This window comes from Chenopodium album, chromosome 22, assembly GCF_948465745.1.
Source record: "Chenopodium album chromosome 22, dcCheAlbu1.1, whole genome shotgun sequence".
In the NCBI taxonomy this organism is placed as follows: Eukaryota; Viridiplantae; Streptophyta; class Magnoliopsida; order Caryophyllales; family Amaranthaceae; genus Chenopodium; species Chenopodium album.
Genome location: NC_137855.1, coordinates 366,376 through 386,890, shown reverse-complemented (window position 1 = coordinate 386,890; position 20,515 = coordinate 366,376). Strand labels below are relative to the sequence as shown.

The 20,515-nt window shown below is 37.0% G+C and overlaps 3 protein-coding genes across 4 annotated transcripts; 1 reads left to right on the top strand and 2 right to left on the bottom strand.

The window, feature by feature from the left end:
* Positions 1-3,626: 3,626 nt before the first annotated feature.
* On the bottom strand, positions 3,627-7,640 carry LOC145603487 (phytoene synthase 2, chloroplastic-like). Its single transcript, XM_081659401.1, has 7 exons — positions 7,257-7,640; positions 5,452-7,082; positions 5,278-5,328; positions 4,719-4,891; positions 4,388-4,623; positions 4,089-4,281; positions 3,627-3,993 (listed from the first exon to the last, which is right to left on the bottom strand). Exons 2-7 carry the CDS (start codon positions 5,771-5,773, stop codon positions 3,847-3,849), a joined length of 1,122 nt encoding a protein of 373 aa, XP_081515527.1. The 5' UTR covers positions 5,774-7,082; positions 7,257-7,640; the 3' UTR covers positions 3,627-3,846.
* Positions 7,639-10,221, bottom strand: LOC145603485 (uncharacterized). Of its 2 annotated transcripts, XM_081659398.1 has the most exons (4): positions 10,126-10,221; positions 9,837-9,994; positions 8,895-9,278; positions 7,639-8,468 (listed from the first exon to the last, which is right to left on the bottom strand). In XM_081659398.1, exons 2-4 carry the CDS (start codon positions 9,982-9,984, stop codon positions 7,762-7,764), a joined length of 1,239 nt encoding a protein of 412 aa, XP_081515524.1. In that variant the 5' UTR covers positions 9,985-9,994; positions 10,126-10,221; the 3' UTR covers positions 7,639-7,761. The 2 variants fall into 2 exon arrangements, with proteins under 2 accessions (XP_081515524.1, XP_081515525.1); XM_081659399.1 differs by lacking the exon at positions 10,126-10,221 and having other exon boundaries at positions 9,837-10,113.
* Positions 10,222-11,529: 1,308 nt separating this feature from the next.
* Positions 11,530-13,204, top strand: LOC145603480 (putative polyamine transporter At3g13620). The gene has a single exon (XM_081659392.1). It carries the CDS (start codon positions 11,586-11,588, stop codon positions 12,999-13,001), a length of 1,416 nt encoding a protein of 471 aa, XP_081515518.1. The 5' UTR covers positions 11,530-11,585; the 3' UTR covers positions 13,002-13,204.
* Positions 13,205-20,515: the final 7,311 nt, after the last annotated feature.

Sequence of the window (20,515 nt, the reverse complement as noted above, 5' to 3'; positions counted from 1 at the left end):
AATGATCATATATGGTTTCAAACGGCATTATATGACCCCGAGATGTATCCCTTAAGGTTTAAAGGCTTTTCGGCACCGTGCCCAGAAACCTCAAAATTTCTTAAAAAAGCGTGGATTATAACCTTCAAATTTGTAATTTTTTTGACTTTTTTTCGCCCGGAACTAAAAATTGATAGGATATTTACCAAGATCCCTAATACCCTTCGAGATTACAATTGTGTCGGTGGAACCATCCAATATGTCCTTAAACGGTCATTTTACCCATTCACAACTTGTAGTGATTTCGTAAACTCAAGCCTACCACGGACGTTTATGACAACATATAATAATCATATATGGTTTCAAACGGGATTATATGACCCCAAGGTTTCAAACATCATATATGGTTCCACACGTTTTTTGAGATGTATCTCTTAGGGTTTCAAGGCTTTTCGGCACCGTGATCCAAAACCTCAAAATTTCCTCAAAAAACGTGGATTATAGCCTTCAGTTTTGTAATTTTTTGACCTGTTTTTGCCCGGAAATAAAAATTTCCGAGATGTTTACCATGGTCCCTAATACCCTACGAGAGTACAATTGTGTCGGTGGAACCATCCAATATGTCCTTAAACGGTCATTTTAGCCATTCACAACTTTCAGAGATTTCGTAAACTCAAGCCTACCACAGACGTTTATGACAACATATAATGTTCACATATGGTTTCAAACGGCATTATATGACCCCGATATGTATCCCTTTAGGTTTCAAGGCTTTTCGGCACCGTGCCCTGAAACCTGAAAATTTCCTCAAAAAGCGTGGATTATAGCCTTCAATTTTATATTTTTTTGAACTGTTTTCGCCCGGAACTAAAAATTGCCAAGATGTTTAATAGGTCCCTAATACCCTCCGGGAGTACAATTGGGTCGGTGGAACCATCCTATATGCCCTTAAACGATCATTTTATCCGTTCACAACTTGTAGTGATTTCGTAAACTCAAGCCTACCACAGACATTTATGACAATATATAACGATCATATATGGTCTAAAACGGCGTTACATGACCCTGAGATGTATCTCTTAGGGTTTCAAGGCTTTTCAACACCGTGCCATGAAACCTCAAAATTTCCTCAAAAAGCGTGGATAATTGTTTTTGATTTTGTAGTTTTTTTTTACCTTTTTTCGTTAGGAAATAAAAAATTGCCGAGATGTTTACCATGGTCCCTAATACCCTTTATGAGTTTAATTGGGTCGGTGGAACTATCCAATATGCCCTTTAACAGTCATTTTACCCGTTCACAACTTGAAGAGATTTCGTAAACTCAAGCCTACCACGGACGTTTATGACAACATATAATGATCATATGTGGTTTCAAACGGAATTCAATTACCCGAGATGTATCCCTTAGGGTCTCAAACCTTTTCGCCACCGGGCCCCGAAACCTCAAAATTCCTCAAGAAGCGTGGATTATAGCCTTCAATTTTGTAATTTTTTGACCTTTTTTCGCCTGGAAATAAAAATTGCTGAGATGTTAACCAGGTTCCCTAATATCCTCCGGGAGTCAAATTGGGTCGGTGGAACCATCCAATAAGCCCTTAAACGGTCATTTTACCCGTTCAAAACTTGTAATGATATTGCAAACTCAAGCCCACTACGGACGTTTATCACAACATATAATGATCATATATGGTTTCAATCGGCATTATATGACACAAAGATATATCCTCTAGGGTCTCAACAGTTTTCGCCACAAGGCCCCGATAACTCAAAATTTCCTTAAAAAGCGTGGATTATAGTTTTCGATTTTGTAATTTTTTGACCTTTTTTCGTCTGGAAATAAAAATTGTTGAGATGTTTATTACCATGGTCCCTAATATTCTTCGGGAGTCCAATTGGGTCGGTTGAACCATTCAATATGTCCTGAAACGGTCATTTTACCCGTTCGCAACTTGCACTGATTTCATAAACTCAAGCCTACTACGAACGTTTATGACAACATATAATGATCATATGTGGTTTCAAACGGCATTATATGACCCCCGAGATGTATCCCTTAGGGTCTCAAGTATTTTCGCTAACAGGTTTCAAAACCTCAAAATTTCCTCAAAAAGCTAGTTTGGATTATAGCCTTCAATTTGTAATTTTTTGACCTTTTTTCGCTCGCAAATAAAAATTGTCGAGTGGTTTACCATGGTCTCTAATACCCTATGGGTGTCCAATTGGATCGGTTGAACTATCCAATATGTTCTTAAACGGTTATTTTATCCGTTCACAACTTGCATTGCTTTCGTAAACTCAAGCCTACCACGTGCGTTTATGACAACATATAATGATCATATATGGTTTCAAACGACATTATATGACCCCGTAATATATCCCCAAGTCTCAACACTTTTTGCCACCGGGCCTTAAAACCTCAAAATTTCCTCAAAAAGTGTGTATAAGCTAGAGTTGTCAAAAACTGACCCGACCCGAGAACCCAACCTTAACGGACAAAGATCTGAACACATTCTGTACTCGAACAATGGGGTGAAACTAGTGACCTGTAACCTGACCTGAGCCTTTTCTTAACCGAAAACTCGATTGATCTAATACTTTATGACTTGAACCCGAACCTGCCCCGACCTGATGGTAACCGTCAACCGATTTAATCCGACCCGAAAACAATCGGAACATGAACTAGTACCCGACCCAATTAATTAAAACATGAACCTGAGTCACGGAAGGTTTAATAAAATTTTATATACCTTTTGTTCAGCTAATATACTGGTATAATTCTGTAAACCCTCAATCCGATTTAATAAAATCTTTTGTTCAGCTTATATAACTTTTGTTCTCTATTACTCGTATATAGGTTTAATAAAATCTTGATAATGCTTGATCAAATTATGGAAGGCGTAACTATATAGTTCAACTTGGCCACATCGATATTTATTAGAATTGAACTTGAACCAGAACCCGACTCAACACTAACCCGAACCCAAATGTACCATCTTGTTAACCCATCCAAACTAGACTCAACACAACCCGAAGCTGAAATTAAACCCGATCTGATTTTAACTCGAAATGAACCCGACCTATATTCGAAAAGGTGAACGACCCGTTATAACTTTAACTGAAATTGACCCGACCTGAACCTGATCTGAAACTAGATTGACCCGACATAACCTGATCCTGATTTAACTTGAGACCTAATTTGATCCGACCCAAACCGACTTGAATACTCGAATTGACAGATCTAGATTATCTTATGAAGAAATGTGAGTTTATTTTTATTTGAGGTACATAAGTCAAAGCTGCCCCTCTGATTTTAAAGTCAATTCAGATTTCCGTCCCACCTCACTTCGGCTCTTTCTGGTTTGATGGAATCATTTTTTTTAATAGAAAATTATTTTCTCTCTTATTGTCAAGAAAATTCAATATTGTACAATTGTTTCGTTTACAAGAAAAGTTACGGAGAAAAGAAAAGTCAAAATAAGGATAAAGTTGTAAGGACGAAAATTTGGCATCACGTTACTTATAAAAATAAAATATTTTTCTATCACCGAGAGCTATTTTTCGACCTTAGTCAAACTTGTTTTCCACTCTTACGAACCAAACAAAAGAAAATATGAAATATATATACGTCAAAACAAACAGAGCCTTTATGTATATACAAGAATTACCAATGTCCATGGCAAAATCTGTTAGAAATTGTACAACTGACAACTTCCTGTCATAAACGCATTAAGTATTACAATTGTACAATAACATTATTAGTATAGTTTCCAGAAAATACAAGTACAGTACTCCATTATTCAACTAACTAAATCCTTCCTGCAGGAAGATTTAGATACATAAATGAACGAATGATTTTGTGTATGAATTTCACCACCCGATGGCTTTCACATAAGCTATAGGCAGGGTAAGAAGCTTCTCAACACTCCCAACTCTTGCTCGCTTTGTCAAATTGTCGTAATTGTTAGACTCTATCTTGTCCAAGTTAGCCCGGTACAGCATCATTGATGCCCACACCTAGGTTAATCAAATTCAGGAAAACTCAATTTTCACCAAATATTCTAAGCAATTAACAAATCCACAAATGTTCATATTAGAAGTATGTTACATACCGGCCACCTACTAGCGCTGTCTAGCAGAGAAATTCCTTGTTCTGCTTGATCATAATAGTATCTAGCCCTCACTATCTGCTTCTTTGTGAATTCTCGCCATTCCTCAGTCACATTCTTCGAGAAAATGTCCTCGTCTGTCAGCCCAAACTCTCTGAGTTCATCTTGTGGAAGGTACACTCTCCCTAATAAAGAACTGCATCGGAAAAATAGACACTACATTCTTACTTTGAATAGGATGAACACGACTACTTGAACAAGCCCAATATTCTTTTATAAGCAGTAATCAAATGAGAGCTTACTCTTCAACTACATCTCTAAGGATGTTAGTCAGCTGGTCTCCGATTCCCAAGGATATTGCAGCTTTATAAACAGTTTGTGCAGAACTTACAGACTCTGGTGAGATTCCTATTATTGGAACAGTCATTAAGCCAACTGTTCCAGCCACATAGTAGCAGTAAAGTTCAAGCTCTTCATAGTTCTCGTAACGAGTTTTCCATGTGTCCATTCTCATTCCTTTTATCACATCTTTGAACGGCTAATCATGAAGACATGTAAATTAATGTTTTCAAAACTAACAAGTGAATAAAACAAACAAGTAGAAATTTAAGGAGATAACTAAGTAGGTGAAACCTTGATGTCGAGTGAAAATTGCTGGACAGTGTCAGCCAAGGCAGTGTCCAGTATATCATGCGGGTGTCCATTAAAGATGTCCTCAACCCTATTTTCCCAGCTATCCAGCACAGTTGAACCAGTAAGATGGGCACTTTCACCATCCACTAGCTCATCTGTCCTATGGCCCCAAGCTGTCAGCAAGGAAAAACAACGTGATAGGCAGCAGCAAAATCTTGTCAAAATGGTTTTGCAGCAACATATTGTTGGACTGGGACAAATGTAGCTTTTATTGTCAAACAATATTACTATGAGATGGTCTCACCCAAAACTTGGTCTATTTTGGGTAATGAACACTCCCCGAGTTCTCTTCTAAAGTACTTGTGACCTAAGCCTTTTTTTTTACTTCTCAAGAGGGAGAGGGGAAGGGGCGGATTTGTTACATCTGAAATCCGACAACAGTTCTAGGTAGATTATAACTGTTAACATTTTGACATCATCCGTGTTAAAATTTATTCTATCAAATTGGCATAATACAGAGTTGAAAAGAATTGCTGAACCAGATCTAGGGAGAACATACCATACAAAGCCCATATTGCTCTCTTTCTTTCTTCAGTCAGCAACAAACTTCCTGTAACATTTTTATCAGGAAAAAAAATGGTAAATCAGAAACTTGCAAGAGGTATACAATCAAGCACTCAATAATCCAAGAAAGTACAATAAAACAAGAGAGGTTAAAAGGTGGTGGACATACCCAAATAATAGCTCGTAGCATGCTGGGCACATATATTTTGACAGCCCTTGTATGCTTCTTTAAGAAGGATAGGATCAAAATGGCTCTGTTTTCTGGGAATTATACCCTTGGACTGCTTATCAATAACTTCTTGTAAATCAGCAAGAGGATTAATGTCCTTTTTTGTTAGAATAGGAGAGCCTGTTGGTTTGCTTCTGAGTAATTCAGCTTTCGGAGTTTTATTGACCTTAAATTTTTGCACCAACGAAGTCTGTTTTATTTCTGGTGCAGCACCTGTAGGCTTAAGGTGCAGAGACTGCACTGCTAATGGGTAACTGTACATGATTTTTTTATCTATCAGTTGCAGAGTTGAATTGAAGTGCTTGATTATGTTGGACTGTAAACTCAAAGGAACTAAAACTTAGGAGGAGCCTTATGCTTTTGGCATTGCATTAAAGGTACAGATCAGATAATCTGGTTGCAATTTGAAACATGTGATGATATTACTGATCTTTTGCAATCTGTGCATTCTCCTCCATTAGTATAGAACGTGCATGTACTACTTTTAATTTTTCTTATTCTTGATTTTGATGTCTGGCTAATTGAATGAAGAATTTCTACTGTACATCATTGAATACCTGAGTAGGTTATCAATTACTTCGTACATAATTAGGGAGGTATTAGATTCGTATTAATGGAGCAGGTTGATATTTATAAAGCCGAAATGGCTCTCTAACCATCATCATTAATTAAAAAATGAATATTTTCAAGAGAGTGCTTCATTTCCTTCACATATTTTCTAGATAATCTTAACATAGCCTTCCAAAAGTTTCTACAAATCTTCCATCCAACTTCGAGTTTTATACTAGTACAGTAGAATCCCAATTCTTATTTTAGACTGCTGAACAATTGGGATACACAATGGGACTAACAAAAGTCACCATAAAAGTCCTATAATAACTCAATAGTACTTTCATCAGAGTTTAATCCTGCAGAAAATAATATAATGACCAAGGATTTTGTCACAGATACTTGTATATATGAATATATGACAGTTAGTCAATAGCTAGTAATTCCTTGTGCCTGCCCAGATTGGCACCAGTCAATAAACTAGCGGCATGGTTAAAATTTTGGTAGACCTCCAAAAATATGCTTTGTCATGTTTATCATAATCATGTCTCTATAACTCATCCAAAAATCTTTGATGTTTAATCAAAGGTGACAACAAGTGCAATTTAAAGTCGAGAACTTCTGCTCATTCTACCTACAAATCACTCATGATGATGACATCAATAATGAAGTATTCTTATTTCTTAAAGAACAAAGTAATCCATGAGTGAGGACATACCAGCCATGAACTAGAATTGTCAATTTGACAAACACCTTGCGCTTCTTGGGTTAAAATGGTTCTTGCCCTTGTAATTTGCTTCTTCAATAAAAAATAAAGAAACTCTTCCATTTCTCGGTCATATTTTGAGAAAAGATTCTCATCCTTCAATATGAATTATCTGAGATCATCTTGTAGAAGATAAATTCTTCCCCCTGAATTTGTAAAAGGTAGAGACTAATTCAATTTCAGAAGAGTGGAGAGGGTAGAGAACCATAGAGATCCCATATTGCTCTTTCTCTTTCTTCTGTCATTAGTAAAGTTCCTGCAACAAAAATGAGGCCAAAGAAGACCACGATGAATCTATAAAAATAAGTCGCACACCAAGAACCTAATGCAGCAACAATTATGCAAGCGTACTGGCTTTACTGGACAAATGCAATGAGTAGTTTTATAAAAAGGAAATGGATGTACATGGTAGTGGATAATACTGAAGTACCTAAATAGAAGATCTTGGCATATTCAGCACACATGTTTTGGCACCTGATGTAGGCTTCCTCTCAGAAAACCAGGATCAAATTGGGATCCTTTTCAGAGTGTTCCTGCTTCCTTAGGTTGCCTCTCAAAAACTCGTTGGACATGTAATTCAGCAAGGTCTGCACAGTTAGGAAACCAAAGCCACACTAGACTTGAAACTTAATGTCCTTACCACTCACAACTTTGGGGAGTCGGATAGGTAGCACCAAGACGGCACAACCCAAAGAAAACCGGGCACCAGAAGGGTTAGCACCAACCAGGGCAGTACCTAAAGTCTGCTGAATTGGTATAGACAGCAAGTCAACAAATACTTGTTATGTGCTTTTTATGCTTATAACAGAACATAATGAATAGAGGTTTTAAAATATAGTAATATAGTTTTTTATTAACAGAGTTTTCTGTACAGTAGGAAAATCAGAGCCCTAATCTCCTTAACAAGCACAATGTATAGGAAGCAGAAACAGGCATCAATCATTATCTTCCACACCCATTATCGACACAGGTTTGAAAGCTGCCAATACTACTGAAACCTTACAAGCAAGAAAGCCAACCATTCCAGCTAAAATTTCTCTTGGAGTCAGTGCTGCTATGAAGTCTGGTTTATCGTGCCTCGTCGCCAAAATTGCGATAGCAAAAGCAGATACAAATACTAATATTGGACCTTTCAATCCTCCAAACAGCCTGTTGACGTCATTTCCCTTGTCCGTTGATTCAGGAGCTGGTAATTTGTCCACAGACCTCTGCAAGAACAACAGGTACAGGAAACCACCAATGCCTCCAGTCAAAAATGCTAAGGCTGTATTCTTACCTCCAGTGATGGAGGTTATGGAGGTGCCAGAACAAATGAGCATAGCATCATATAGTAACAAAGAATATTTTAGATTTTCATATTCTCTCATGCTATCCTCATTTGTAATTCCCTTTTCTGCTCGTGACACAGCTTGTGAAGAATTTCCATCCATGATCGAGACAGAATCAGCCCCAAAATGCTCTGTTACCAGACAAGGGCGAAGTTCTGCCATTGCCAACTCACTCCCTTCCCCAAGCAATACATCTTCAACTTCAAAATTGCAAGTTATACTGCAATAACTATCCCCATTTGCATAAGATTCTTCCCTTTGATAATTAGAAACACTGATAATTGTCAAGCTCGCACCACCTAATCTCCAACTGCCTGACCTTGAAACAGAAGAAATGAAGTTAAATGTAAAATAAGTGAAAGATGAAGGTGAATGCTACAAAGTGCAAATGAAATATCAAAGAGAATTTGATGTTGTACATTCAACACTATACTATATCTTGTACTTTCTTTTATCAAAGAAACTATAAAATGTTGTTAACAAATTAAAATGTGTATAATTTATCAATGTGCGATAAAAAAGCATTATGCTTCGTTGGAAAACATTTCAAAATAAGAAAACATGGATTTAAGCAATTTGGAAAGATTTTATATTCTCTTTGTTTAGAGAAAAGGAAATTAATGACTAGTTATCAGTTCATGATATGAGTTCGATATTTACAGTTATAGTTAACTACTAGTAGTCTAGTAGTAGTGAAGTCCTCAAGCAATTGAATCAAGATGTAGAAAACACCAACCAACCTGATTCAAGACTTATCCACATAGCCTGAATTTTTCCCAGTTTCGGTCCCAAAAATGTACATTCATCAGTTGCACCTCTTTGAAAGCGAATAACCTCAGAAGTGACAGCATCCTCTGATTGCAGCATATGATCTCGGCTAATGATGGAAGGAATCCTCTCCAATATTGAATTACCATGTTCGTCAATTATACAGACAAGAATTCCAGCATTCTGATCACTTAGTTCAGACCCATACATAGAACTAGTATACAACTGGACCTTGTACAAAGAATTCGACCCATCTAACTGAAGAGCTGAAAGGATTGTTTCCGGTGGTTCATCCCTGTCAAGTTTCAGCTCTTTGGTGGGCAAAAGTTGTCTAGGCTTTGCATATTCCTGAAAGTCTAGGCAAAAACTTATTCTTAATTATACAGCCTTTTGAAAATCAGCAAGAAACAATAACACTATACATTGTAGCAGTAATGAAAATAAGTTGACACAGAACGCGAAAAGTGATCAACTAGGCTTTCTGCAGGCCTTGAAGGCATAGACTAACAATACCCCTTTTAAATTACTCCCTCTGTGACACTAAAGTTTCCCTATTTTACTCAGCTCTCAGAAAAATTGGTCAAATAAGGCAATTTCAGTGGGACGGATGGAATACAAGTTTAGATTTTTGAAGACCTTCATGGAATCCTTTAATTGTAACATCAATACAGTTTCTGCAGCAGTAATCCAAACAACTTTCAAAAACTAGGTTTACAGTATATCAATTGATGAGCTTAAATACTTAATTATAAATGCATTTTTATACAATCAGATGGTTAATTTACACATTCTTACTTGTATGTATTGACATCGGGCAAAATTAAACAGTTCAAAATCTAAAATTACTACTATGAAACAGTTCTGATTATATAGTGATGAAATGGAGAAAAAAAAAATGGAAGATATAAATTTACCCTGGAAAGATGATTTCTTTGATGATACAAGAAAACGAGGCGGGCGAATGTGAAGATTTCTTCTTGTAAGGTGAAAAGGGATTACTGGGAACTTAAAATTGAGTGCATCAGAATGTTTAATTGTGGGTATTGATAAAAACAGCTCCATTATCAGTTTCCTGCCATCAAACAAACATATGAATATGCTCAAATTATATAAAATCAAACATAGGAAATATCTGGGTATCAAATTACAGAGATAAACGAAAGATTTCACTTTGATAATCGAATTGGATGAATGATTGATCACCTGATTGAGCTGAACTAAACTGGCGGGGAATGTTGTGACTTGGGTTTCTGGGTTCACATAAAATTTTCTTTCTTTTCTGAAAAAAATGAATTGTTATAAGGTTGTTCCCTTCAGATTATAATCAGTTTAGTTCAGTTTATTTTCAATAAAGTTCTTAATTTCTTTCTCTCATAAAATATTCCGTTCAGTTCAGTTCATTTCAGCTCCAATAAGTTTAATTCAGCTCAGCTCAAACAGGCTCTAAATTATAACATACGGAGTAATAAAAATAAAAATAAAAATATTACGGAATACGTAGTACTAGATTAACCCATTAACCTAACCTATGTAAAAAAGACTGATATGCTGACTGACTTGTAAAAGTTGCAAACTTGGTCCAAAAAATATCTCCAGATTGAATGGAAGCCCATATTTCCCTTGTGAGGATTGCTTTGGGGCCATAAAAAACCGACCCAATATAAAAATAATTCAACATATTTCAAAATGACACGATATTACACTAAATTAACATGGAATTATTGATCTCTTAAGACTTCATATTAAATTTGATATAACTTTGATAAGGACATAGCTTAGAACATCATATTAGACAAATTTGTGTGTGAGACTATGTTGAATAAAGAGAGCATTCCATACTTTGGCCCAAAATCCAATGTATGTCTTAGGATATGACAATTTTTTTAAATCAATTATGCTAAGCTTTTTTAAAAACATTTTACACTAATTTTACTCTCTCCTAATTTGCGAACCACAGGGTGATGATTTCCTATTAATATAAATCCCACCATTAAAAAAATGGGTCAATTATCTTAGACTAGCCCAACAACTAAGTCCACGATGTGCTACTAAAGTTAAGTCAATAAAATCAATACTCATTATGCCAATAATCTTTGCTTTAATGTGTCGAAAAATAATCTTTGCTTTAAAATTTATTGGAAAGCAATCTGCATATAATAAGATATTGAGTATCTCCAATAATTATATATTATACCATAATTGTTGATATTATACAACTGTTTAATCTTATCACTGATTCAAAATCTCCATTATTCTACTAACCAAATATAAATATAAAAGAATCTCCATTATTCTATCTTTTAACAGCTTTGTGTGAACTGCATTTGTTTCTCACCAACTTGCAAGTGGCAATTTCTTTCATTCACTTGTATTTTTCTCCCTAAAACAAAGTTCCATAATTTCTTCGCTTACTCTAATACATTTTGGTCGTATGTTATAAAGTTTACATAAATATATGCAACCTATTGCTTATGCTCATGTTTTGCACATGAATTTAATTAAATAATTGTTAAGAGAAAAAGTAGCATTCTGTTACATTAAAGTTGAAATCCCTGATTTATTTCCACCTTTTCTATTCCATATATATATATATATACAGATTACAGAAAAACGTTATTTGATCTACCCTTTTCATTATTTTGCACCCCAAAAATAAATATACTATGGTCCAAAATAATGAACCGATAACCAATAATACAGATCATGCTATCTCAGGCCAAGAGCTTCCGGTTACAGCCACCGCTGTCAGCGGTGGCAGTAACCACAAGAAGCTGACCCTCATCCCTCTTGTATTCCTTATATACTTTGAGGTTGCGGGCGGGCCTTACGGCGAGGAGCCTGCAGTCAAAGCAGCTGGCCCTCTGTTTGCTCTGTTAGGCTTTCTGATCTTTCCATTCATTTGGAGTGTTCCTGAGGCTTTGATCACGGCCGAGCTTTCGACCGCCTACCCCGGTGATGGCGGGTTTGTTATATGGGCTGAGCGGGCCTTTGGCCCGTTCTGGGGATCCATCATGGGTACTTGGAAGTTCCTGAGTGGGGTGATTAATGTTGCTTCATTTCCTGTATTGTGCATTGACTACATGGAGAAACTGTTTCCCGTGTTTAGTTCAGGATTACCCAGGTACTTAGCAATAACTATTTCAACAATAATGCTGTCATTTTTGAATTATACTGGACTTACAATTGTGGGTTATGCTGCTGTTGCTCTTGGAGTTGTATCGCTTTTGCCATTTATAATCATGTCTTTGGTTGCTATACCTCAGATTCACCCTCATAGGTGGCTTAGTTTAGGTCAAAAAGGGGTTAAAAGAGACTGGAATTTATTTGGTAACACTCTATTTTGGAACTTGAATTTTTGGGATAATGTTAGTACTCTTGCTGGTGAGGTTGACAGGCCTCAGAAGACATTTCCAAAGGCGCTGTTTATAGCCGTGATCTTTACCTGTTTGGCTTACTTGGTTCCGTTGTTTGCTGTAACTGGTGCAGTTTCTGTGGATCAGAATTTGTGGGAGACCGGGTTTATGGCAGATGCTGCACAAATGATTGTTGGGAAATGGCTGAAAATCTGGATTGAGGTTGGGGCTGTTTTGTCTGCAGTTGGACTGTTTGAAGCTCAGTTGAGTAGCTGTTCTTTTCAAGTTATGGGGATGGCAGATATTGGGTTTTTGCCGAGGTTTTGTGCTGCAAGATCGAAATGGTTTAACACCCCATGGGTGGGAATATTAGCATCAACTTTGATCACTCTAGGAGTGTCTTTTATGAAGTTTACAGACTTAATTTCATCAGCTAATTTCCTTTACAGTTTAGGTATGCTGCTGGAGTTCGCCTCATTTTTATGGCTGAGGAGAAAGAGGCCGCAATTGAAGAGGCCATACCGAGTTCCAATGGGACTGCCGGGTTTGGTGTTAATGTGTTTGGTGCCATCAGTGTTTTTGGTGTTTATAATGGTTATTGCAACCAAGATAGTGTTTCTAGTAAGTGGCTTGATGACCGCTGGTGGGATTGTTTGGTTCTTTTTCATGAAGCTCTGCAAGGCAAAGAAGTGGTGTGTTTTCGGCAGCATTCAAGCTGAGGACTGATTGTAGCAGCAGCAGCAGCAGCAGCAGCTATGTACTAGTAAATGGCTGGCTATACATTCATGATTCATGAAATGCAGATTGATTAGTGGAACATTTCTTCTTTTTAGCCCTTTGGTAAATATAGGCATTGTGCTATAGTGTGAGTTGTAACTTGTTTTTCAATCAAAGATTTTGCCTCAACATTATTGCTGTGAACCAAAGTTTTTGGATATGAGTATATTAGTATGAATATGAAAATGATCAAATCAATGATGTTTGGACCTTCCTCAAATAAAGCTATAAACAAAACTCTACTCTACTCCCCTCCCACCCCCACCCCTACCCCCACCCATGCTACATTTGACTAATTGTAGTTTATTCTAATAAAGAAAAAAAAAAATAATGCCACTTTATTGGTTTTGAAGGAATTAGCAACTAACTATTCAAAAAAAGGAATTAGCAACTAAAAATATGGAATGAAATAACTCGTTCCCTATGGGGTTTCTCCTTGGGATATTTTTGGTTTCCTCAATGATTTCTCCTTTTGGGAAATTTATCCTAGACTCCATTGTTAGATTTCTATTTTTTTTTTTTTTTTTTTTTTTAAAAAAAAAAAGTCCTTCTAAATTGAAGGTTATAATCCACACTTTTGGACTGATTTCGAGAGTTTTGAGACTCCATGTTGAAAAACTCGAGATGCTAGGAGATACACCCGAAGGCCATATAATATAATTTGGACCATACTTAAATATTATATGTTGCTATAAATGTTCGTGGTGTTCAAAATTGTCCAAAATTGAAGACCATAATCCACGTTTTTGGACCAATATTAGAGGTTTCGGGATCCGGTGTTAAAAATTCTCGAGATACTAGAGGATACATCTCAGAATCATATAATATCGTTTGGAACCATATATGATCATTATATGTTTTCACAAAAGATCGAGGTGGCCTTGAGTTGATGAAATCGGCGTAAGTTGTTAACGGGTAAATCGACAGTTTAAAGGCAAGGTGGATGGTTCCAGCTATCCAAATTGACTCACGAAGTGTATTAGCGTCTATGGGAAGCATCTCGGGAATTTTTTTTGCCGGGTCAAAAAAGTTCAAAATTGTCCATAATTGAAGGCTATAATCCACACTTTTGGACCAATATTAGTGGTTTTAAGATTTTGTGTCAAAAATTCTTGAGATATTAGGGGATACAAATTGGGGTCATATATAATATCGTTTAGAACCATATATGATCATTATATGTTTTCGTAAATGACCGAGGCGGCCTTGAGTTAATGAAATCGACGTAAAGTTGTAAACGAGTAAATTGACAATTTAAAGGCAAAGTGGATGGTTTCACCCACCTAAATTGACTCTTGGAGTGTATTGGGGTCTATGGGAAACATCTCAACAATTTTTTTTCGCAGGTAAAAAAATATTAAAAATTGTCCAAAATTGAAGGCTATTATCCACGCTTTTTCAGGATTAATTGATGTTACGGGGCCCGGTAGCGAAAAGTCTTGAGACCCTGAGGGATACAACTTAGGGTCATCTAATGACCTTTTGAACCATATATGACCATTATAGGTTGTCAAAAATGTCCGTGGTAGGCTTCAGTTCACGAAATCGGTGCAAATTTCGAGGGGGTAAATTGACCGTTTAAGGCAAATTGGATGGTTCAAACCCACCCAATTGGATCCCCGAAGGGTATTGGGGATTATGGTAAACATCTTGCCAGGCGAAAAAAGGTCAAAAAATTCCAAAATTGAAGGCTATTATCCACGTTTTTTGAAGATTTTTTTATGTTACGGGTCTAGTTGCGAAAGTCTTGAGACTTGAGGGGATACATCTTAGGGTCATATAATGACCTTTGGAACCATATATGACCATTATAGGTTGTAAAAAATGTTCGTGGTAGGCTTTAGTTCCCGAAATCAGTGCAAGTTTCGATCGGGTAAATTGACCGTTTTAAGGCAAATTAGATAGTTCCACCCACCCAATTTGACTCCTGAAGGGTATAAGGGACCATGGTAAACATCTTGGCAATTTTTATTTCCAGGCGAAAAAAGGTCAAAAAATTCCAAAATTGAAGGCTATTATCCACGCTTTTTGAGAAATTTTTGATGTTACGGGGCTCGGTGGCGAAAAGTCTTGAGACCTTAAGGGATACATCTTATGGTCATATGATGAGGTTTGGATCCATATATGACCATTATAGGTTGTCAAAAATGTCCGTGGTAGGCTTCAATTCACAAAATCGGTGCAAGTTTCGAAGGGATAATTGACCGTTTTAAAGCAAATTGGATGGTTCCACCCACCCAATTTGACTCCCGAAGGGTATTAGGGACAAGGGTAAATATCTCGGCAACTTTTATTTTCAGGCGAAAAATTTGCAAAAAATTCCAAAATTGAAGGCTATTATCCACGTTTTTTGTGAAATTTTTGATCTTACGAGGCCGGTGGCGAAAAGTCTTGAGACCCTAGAGGGGATACATCTTAGTGTCATATAGTGAAGTTTGAAACCATATATAACCATTATAGGTTGTAAAAAATGTTCGTGATAGGCTTTCGTTCACGAAATGGGTGCATGTTTCGAACAGATTAATTGACCGTTTTAAGGCAAATTGGATGGTTCCACCCACCCAATTGGACTCCCGGAGGTTATAAGGGACCATGCTAAAGATCTCGGCAATTTTTATTTCCGGGCGAAAAAAGGTCAAAATAATTCCAAAATTGAAGGTTATTATCCACGCTTTTTGAGAAATTTTTGATGTTAAAGGGCCCGGTGGCGAAAAGGCGTGACACCTTAAGGGATACATCTTATGGTCATATAATGATGTTTGGAACCGTATATGACCATTATAGGTTGTCAAAAATGTCCGTAGTAGGCTTTAGTTCACGAAATCGGTGCAAGTTTCGAAGATGTAAATTGATCGTTTTAAGGCAAATTTGATGGTTCCACCCACCCAATTGGACTCTCGGAGGGTATTAGGGACCATGGTAAACATCTCGACAATTTTTATACCCAGGCAAAAAAAGTCAAAAAATTCCAAAATTGAAGGCTATTATCCACGCTTTTTGAGAAATTTTTGATGTTACGGGGCCCGGTAGCGAAAAGTCTTGAGACCTTAAGGGATACATCTTATGGTCATTTAATGAGGTTTGGAGCCATATATGATCGTTATAGGTTGTCAAAAATGTTCGTGATAGATTTATGTTCACGAAATGGGTGCAAGTTTCGAACGGATAAACTAACCGTTTAAGGCAAATTGGATGGTTCCACCACCCAATTGGACCCCCGAAGGGTATAAGGGACTATGGTAAACATCTCGGCAATTTTTTATTTCCGGGCGAAAAAAACTCAAAAAATTCCAAATTTGAAGATTATTATCCACACTTTTTGAGGAATTTTTGATGTTACGGGCCCCGTTGGCGAAAAGTCTTGAGACCTTAAGGGATGCATCTTAGGGTCATATAATGACGTATGGAACCATATATGACCATTATAGGTTGTCAAAAATGTCCGTGGTAGGCTTTAGTTCATGAAATCTGTGCAAGTTTCGAGTATATAAATTGACCGTTTTAAGGCAAATTGGATGGTTCCAACCACCCAATTTGACTCCCGGAGGGTATTAGGGACCATGGTTAACATCTCGGCAATTGTTATTTCGGGGCGAAAAAAGGTCAAAAAATTCCAAAATTGAAGGCTATTATCCACGCTTTTTGAGGAGTTTTGGATGATATAGAGCCCGGTGGCGAAAAGTTTTGAGACTTTAGGGGATACATATTACGGTCATATAATGACGTTTGGAACTATATATGACCATTATAGGTTGTCAAAAATGTCCGTGGTAGGCTTCAGTTCACGAAATCGGTGCAAGTTTCGAAGGGTAAATTGACCGGCAAATTGGGTGGTTGCACCCATTCAATTGGACTTTCGGAGGGTATTAGGGAACATGGTAAATATCTCGACAACTTTTATTTCCATGCGAAAAAGAGTTTTAAAATTCCAAAATTGAAGGGTATTGTCCACGGTTTTTGAGGAATTTTTGATGTTATGGGGCTCGGTGGCGAAAAGTCTTGAGACCCTAGGAGATATATCTTAGGGTCATATAATGACGTGTGGAACCATATAAGACCATTATAGGTTGTTAAAAATGTTCGTGGTAGACTTTAGTTCACGAAATCGGTGCAAGTTTCGAACGGATAAATTGACCGTTATAAGGCAAATTGGATGGTTCCACCCACCTAATTGGATTCCCGAAGGGTATTGGAGATTATGGTAAACGTCTCTGCAATTTTTTTTTTAATGCCAGGCGAAATAATGTTAAAAAAGTTCCAAAAATGTTACGGATCCTGGTAGCGAAAAGTCTTGATACTCTAGGGGATATATAGTAGGGTCATATAATGACGTTTGGAACCATATATGACCATTATAGGTTGTAAAAAATGTTCGTGGTATGCTTTAGTTCATGAAATCGGTGAAAGTTTGAATGGGTAAATTGACTGTTTTAAGGCAAATTGGATGGTTCCACCCACCCAATTAGACTCCCGGAGGATATAAAGGACCATGGTAAACAGCTCGGCAATTTTTATTTCCAGTCGAAAAAAGGTCAAAAAATTCCAAAATTGAAGGCTATTATCCACGGTTTTTGTGAAATTTTTGATGTTACGGGGCCCGGTGGCAAAAAGTCTTGAGACCTTAGAAGATATATCTTAGGGTCATATAATGAAGTTTGAAACTATATATGACCATTATAGGTTGTCAAAAAAGTCCAAGGTAGGCTTCAGTTCACGAAATCGGTACAAGTTTCGAACGGATAAATTGACTGTTTTAAGGCAAACTAGATGGTTCCACCCACCCAATTGGACTATCAAAGGGTATAAGAAACCATTATAAACATCTCGGAAATTTTTATTTCCGGGCAGGAAAAGGTCAAAAAATTCCAAAGTTGAAGGATATTATCCACGATTTTTGAGAAAATTTTGATGTTACAAGGTCCGGTGCTGAAAAGTCTTGAGACCAGAAGGGATACATCTTATGGTCATATAACGACGTTTGGAACCATATATAACCATTACAGGTTGACAAAAATGTCTATGGTAGGCTTTAGTTCACGAAATCAGTGCAAATTTCGAAGATGTAAATTGACGGTTTTAAGGCAAATTGGATGGTTCCACCTACCCAATTGGACTCCCGAGGGTATTAGGGCCCATGGTAAACATCTCGGCAATTTTTATTTCCGGGCGAAAAAATGTCAAAAAATTCCAAAATTAAAGGCTATTATCCACGTTATTTGTGAAATTTTTTATGTTACGGGGCAAGTTGGCGAAAAGTCTGGAGACCTTAAGGGATAGATCTTAGGGTCATATAATGACGTTTGGAACCATATATAACCATAATAGGTTGAATAAAATGTCCTTTGTAGGCTTCAGTTCACGAAATTGTTGCAAATTTCGAAGATATAAATTGACTGTTTTAAGGCAAATTGGATAGTTCCACCCACCCAATTGGACTCCCAGAGGGTATAAGGGACCACAGTAAACATCTCGACAATTTTTATTTCCGGGCAAAATAAAGGTCAAAAAATTCCAAAATTAAAGGCTATTATCCATGCTTTTTGAGGAATTTTTAATGTTATGGGGCGTGGTGGCGAAAAGTCTTGAGACCCTAAGGGATACGTCTTATGGTCAAATAATGACGTTTGGAACCATATATGACCATTACATGTTGTCAAAATGTCCGTGGTAAGCTCAATTTACGAAATCGGTGTACATTTCGAAGATGTAAATTGACTGTTTTAAGGCAAATTGGATGGTTCTACCCACCCAATTGGAATCCCGGAGGGTAATAGAGAATATGGTAAACATTTCGGCAATTTTTATATCCGGGCGAAAAAATGTCAAAAAATTCCAAAATTGAAGGCTATTATCCACGCTTTTTGTGAAATTTTTTATGTTACGGGGCCCGTTGGCGAAAAGTCTAGAGGTCTTAAGGGATACATCTTAGGGTCATATAATGACGTTTGGAACCATATATGACCATTATAGGTTGTCAAAAATGTCCGTGGTAGGCTTCAGTTTACAAAATGGGTGCAAGTTTCGAACGGATAAATTGACCGTTTTAAGGCAAATTAGGTGGTTCCACCCACCCAATTGGATTCCCAGAGGATATAAAGGACCATGGTAAACAACTCGGCAATTTTTATTTCCGAGCGAGAATAGGACAAAAAATTGAAGGCTATTATCCACGTTTTTTGAGAAAATTTTGATGTTACAGGGCCCAGTGACGAAAAGTTTTGAGACCTTAAGGGATGCATCTTATGGTCATATAATGACGTTTGGAACCATATATGACCATTATAGGTTTGAAAATGTCCGTGGTAAGCTTTAGTTCACGAAATCGGTGCAAGTTTCGAAGGGATAATTGACCGTTTTAAGGCAAATTGGATGGTTCCACCCACCCAATTGGACTCCCGGAGGATATAAGAGACCATGCTAAAGATCTCGGCAATTTTTATTTCCAGGCGAAAAAAGGTCAAAAAGTTCTAAAATTGAAGACTATTATCCACGTTTTTTGAGAAATTTTTGATGTTAAAGGGCCCGGTGGCTAAAAGCCTTGACACCTTAAGGGATACATCTTATGGTCAAATAATGACGTTTGGAACCATATATGACCATTATAGGTTGTCAAAAATGTCCGTGTTAGTCTTTAGTTTACGAAATTGGTACAAGTTTCAAAGATGTAAATTGATCGTTTTAAGGCAAATTTGATGGTTCCACCCACCCAACTGGACTCCCGGAGGGTATTAGGGACCATGGTAAACATCTTAGCAATTTTTATATCCGAGCAAAAAAAGGTCAAAAAATTCCACAATTGAAGGCTATTATCCACGTTTTTTGAGGAATTTTTGATGTTACGCGGCCCGGTGGCGAAAAGTCTTGAGATCTTAAGGGATACATCTTATTGGTATATAATGAGGTTTGGAACCATATATGATCATTATATGTTGTCAAAAATGTCCATGGTAGGCTTCAGTTTACGAAATGGGTGCAAGTTTCGAACGGATAAATTGATCGTTTTAAGGCAAATTAGATAGTTCCACCCACCCAATTGGACTCCCGGAAGGTATAAGAGACCATGGTAAACATCTCGGCAATTTTTATTTTCAGGCGAAAAAAAGTCAAAAAATTCCAAAATTTAAGTCTATTATCAATGCTTTTTGAGGAATTTTTGATATTACGGCCCCGTTGGCAAAAAGTCTTGAGACCTTAAGAGATGCATCTTAGGGTCATATAATGATGTTTGGAACCATAGATGACCATTATAGGTTGTCAAAATTGTCCATGGTTGGATTCAGTTCACGAAATCTGTGCAAGTTTCGAATATAAAAATTGACTGTTTTAAGGCAAATTGGATTGTTCCACCCACACAATTGGACTCCCGGAGGGTATTAGGGATCGTGGTAAACATCTCAAAAATTTTTATTTTGGGGCGAAAAAAGGTTAAAAAATTCCAAAATTGAAGGCTATTTATCCACGCT

What these genes read in the sequence shown, in the direction of transcription:
- LOC145603487 (XM_081659401.1), bottom strand. Translation starts at nt 5,773, where the DNA reads ATGTACAGTTACCCATTAGCAGTGCAGTCTCTGCACCTTAAGCCTACA. An exon ending in AGCAATATGGGCTTTGTATG is followed by an intron (nt 4,892 to 5,277) that starts GTATGTTCTCCC and finishes CCTTGCTGACAG; the next exon opens with CTTGGGGCCATAGGACAGAT. An exon ending in AATTTTCACTCGACATCAAG is followed by an intron (nt 4,624 to 4,718) that starts GTTTCACCTACT and finishes CTTCATGATTAG; the next exon opens with CCGTTCAAAGATGTGATAAA.
- LOC145603485 (XM_081659398.1), bottom strand. Translation starts at nt 9,984, where the DNA reads ATGGAGCTGTTTTTATCAATACCCACAATTAAACATTCTGATGCACTC. An exon ending in AAAGAAATCATCTTTCCAGG is followed by an intron (nt 9,279 to 9,836) that starts GTAAATTTATAT and finishes GTTTTTGCCTAG; the next exon opens with ACTTTCAGGAATATGCAAAG. An exon ending in GTGGATAAGTCTTGAATCAG is followed by an intron (nt 8,469 to 8,894) that starts GTTGGTTGGTGT and finishes TTTCAAGGTCAG; the next exon opens with GCAGTTGGAGATTAGGTGGT.
- LOC145603480 (XM_081659392.1), top strand. Translation starts at nt 11,586, where the DNA reads ATGGTCCAAAATAATGAACCGATAACCAATAATACAGATCATGCTATC.